The 2,914-nt window shown below is 34.6% G+C and overlaps 1 protein-coding gene across 1 annotated transcript in view; it reads right to left on the reverse strand.

Annotated features, from left to right (window-relative positions):
- Nucleotides 1-2,317, reverse strand: part of BTBD9 (BTB (POZ) domain containing 9) — a gene marked incomplete at its 3' end in the record, with an annotated part of 10,671 nt that extends 8,354 nt beyond the window's left edge. The window contains exons 1-2 of the mRNA XM_010144870.1: nucleotides 2,107-2,317; nucleotides 673-1,036 (exon numbers count right to left, since the gene is read on the reverse strand). Of these exons, the coding sequence (XP_010143172.1) occupies nucleotides 673-1,036; nucleotides 2,107-2,291 (549 nt within the window). The remainder of the gene's footprint in view (nucleotides 1-672; nucleotides 1,037-2,106) is intronic.
- Nucleotides 2,318-2,914: the final 597 nt, after the last annotated feature.

Here is a 2,914-nt window from a genome sequence, read left to right on the forward strand (position 1 = left end):
GTGATGACAATCAGCAATATAAAGCACAGCAACCTCCAAAACACTTCTGCTTATACAGCAGAAAATCACCCACTGCTGAGGCAGCCTGTATCAAGAAATTAATAGAATGAAGTAACTTCTGCTGTCTTCAAATCTTTACTTTATATCCCCTGGGCAGCATTTAGAAGCCAAATTATATTACTTCACAAACAGGTGAAAAAAAGATAAATTGAGATTAAATTGCCTGATCCCACCTTTTAAAATACTCCATCAGATTTACTCTATTTAGCTATACTGACTGGTCAAAATTAAATACCTAAAAATTTCAGAACAGATCACTAGGATTTTCAGTTCAGCTTGGCTTGAATGTTTCCAACTGTCACAATTTCACTAGTATAAAATGACACTTGATAACTATCTGTTACTTTGTATTTAGTGTCCTCCTCATTAGTATTTCATCATGAAGTTGTACACGGATTAAAATTAACATTCCTGGGGCAGAACAGATCACTAGGATTTTCAGTTCAGCTTGGCTTGAATGTTTCCAACTGTCACAATTTCACTAGTATAAAATGACACTTGATAACTATCTGCTACTTTGTATTTAGTGTCCTCATTAGTATTTCATCATGAACTTGTACACGGATTAAAATTAACATTCCTGGGGAAAAAATGTGCAAATAAAAGGTATACCTTAGAAAGCGACAGGAAGCCTTCACTGGAGAGCACCTCTTGGGCATTTCTATCCATGAACATATTGCACATCCAAGTTAATTTGGGAAGAGAATAAAGACTGGCAACATCAAATGTCATACAGACATTCTGAATATTAAGGATTGTGCAAAGATACTCAGATGTGGAATCCTCCAGTTCTGGGAACCCATATTTATGCGCTAGGCTTAGGAAGTCTAGGAGAACCTCCTCTTTCTCATCTCGTAGTGTAGCACGACCCGTGTAAATATATTTCAAAAGCATGGTAAATGCTTCTGCAGTGGTGTCCTGAAGAGGAATTTCTGCTTCAGGCTGAGATTCTCTCATTCCACCATACAATAATGCTCTAGAAGGAAAATAAAATTTGAGAAATTTATATTCTGATAAAAAACAAGCAAAAAGTAGAAAAATTTGCTATATACAGCAAGGGGAATAAAAAGGGTATATGGTCTAAGAATGTACAAAAGGAAAAACACTAATACTTGGCATTTAAAGTGCAGCTCTGCTCTGAAAGCAGCTGCACAAGTATAATATTCTAATGCATCATGTTTTTATCCTACACAATTGCTCCATCTCCACTTTTAACAACAGCTTGCAAAGCAGAAACTGAGATATGATTCTTGCACTGGTTTGGTTTTTTTTTTTAAAAAAAGAGATAATGCTATCAGTGAGAAAGAGAAAAAAAGAAAGATTTTCAGAAAGCAAGTGAAACAAATAGATAGCCACTATAATAGCAGTGGAAGATTAGCAATCGCAGAATTCTTGATCTCTATTCCTTATTCTAAGGCTAGCGTATGGCAACTCGATGAAATCCTGAACCTTGACAAAAACCAAAGTCTTTTTCAAAAATATGTTAGACAGTTTAAACACAATTTGCATTCACACTTCAGTTTAATTATTAGCTTATTCCTCCGAGAAAATTATCTGGAAGAAAATTATCAGGAAGTTCTGTTAATTACATCTAGAGTGAAAAATATCCAGGTAGTAAAAAAGATGGATTAGTGTTATTCCTAGCTTTAAAATACATATTCTAACCTATATCAGCCAGATCTCTTTAAATACTGAATTCCAAGACATCAAAATAAAAATTTCTATCTGCATAAATTCCATAAAAGCACACCAAACATACTCCGATAAATCTAAACAATTTCACGGCAGAGCTTTTCTGTTCTGAAGTTACTTTTCTTTTGAAATTGTAAAACTAGCTTCAAAAACCCAATTTAATGAAGGTCATTGTGACATGGTATTTATCTTTTTATATTTGGACACAACGATTTGATGTGCTGCAAAACACTCACGCAGAAAAGGTCACACTCAATGGACAGATGATTACACCCTGAAAAGTTCATACAGAAGCAATGTTTATCTTATCTGCATAAAAATTTCCTGTGAGAATGACAAAAAGTGATACTTCACCTGAAATAATGACACCTAGCAGCCAGGATAACTCTGTGTGCCGGAAAACGCTTCTTTTCTACAATAAAGGTAACGTCACTGTATTCTTCCCCGTTCATTAGAGCACCAATATGCTCTGACAGAATATGAACATGGTCGATCTCACCCACAGTCGTGTAAGGACGAAGCGGATGGCTGTTGCTCATCTTGGAGGGATGGTGATATTGGTAGCCTAAAGGGAAAATAAAATAGCTGGTATTATAAAGGGCACAAATACTAAAAAATGGCAAAGATCAAGCCGTCATTATGAAAAAGTGTTAAGTTGCCATATGTTACAAGCAGAATTTACAACAGGATTCAACGCAGCTTGCATCAACGATTCTAGGCAACAGAAAATATTTCAGAGTTCCATCGCTTTGTTTTTCTGTCAATGAATTTACTTAAAAAGCTTCCAACAAAACAAATTAAAAATTAAACAATTTTCATTGAATACCATTAGAAAGCAATTTTATCTGAATTAAAATGCACAGAAATTATAAAGAAATAAATAATTTGACCAATTAAGCAGTCCTACTCCCAAGTCTCTACTAAAATCAGTGATGAGTAAAAACAGCAGTGTTTTTGCAGAATTCTAATCAACTTCCCACAATTGGGAGAAAATAAACAAGCTAAATAACTTTTAATAAATAATGAAGTCTGCCAAAGAGCAAAGCTTTAGAATGTACAATTCAATTTTCTCACCCTTTCTACTCAGTTTTCTTGTTCCCTCATATATGTAAGAAAACAAAATCCCCTAACAACTCTCAGTCACAGAAGCAGAAGACTGTCC

Source organism: Buceros rhinoceros, unplaced genomic scaffold (assembly GCF_000710305.1).
Source record: "Buceros rhinoceros silvestris isolate BGI_N320 unplaced genomic scaffold, ASM71030v1 scaffold3701, whole genome shotgun sequence".
In the NCBI taxonomy this organism is placed as follows: domain Eukaryota; kingdom Metazoa; phylum Chordata; class Aves; order Bucerotiformes; family Bucerotidae; genus Buceros; species Buceros rhinoceros.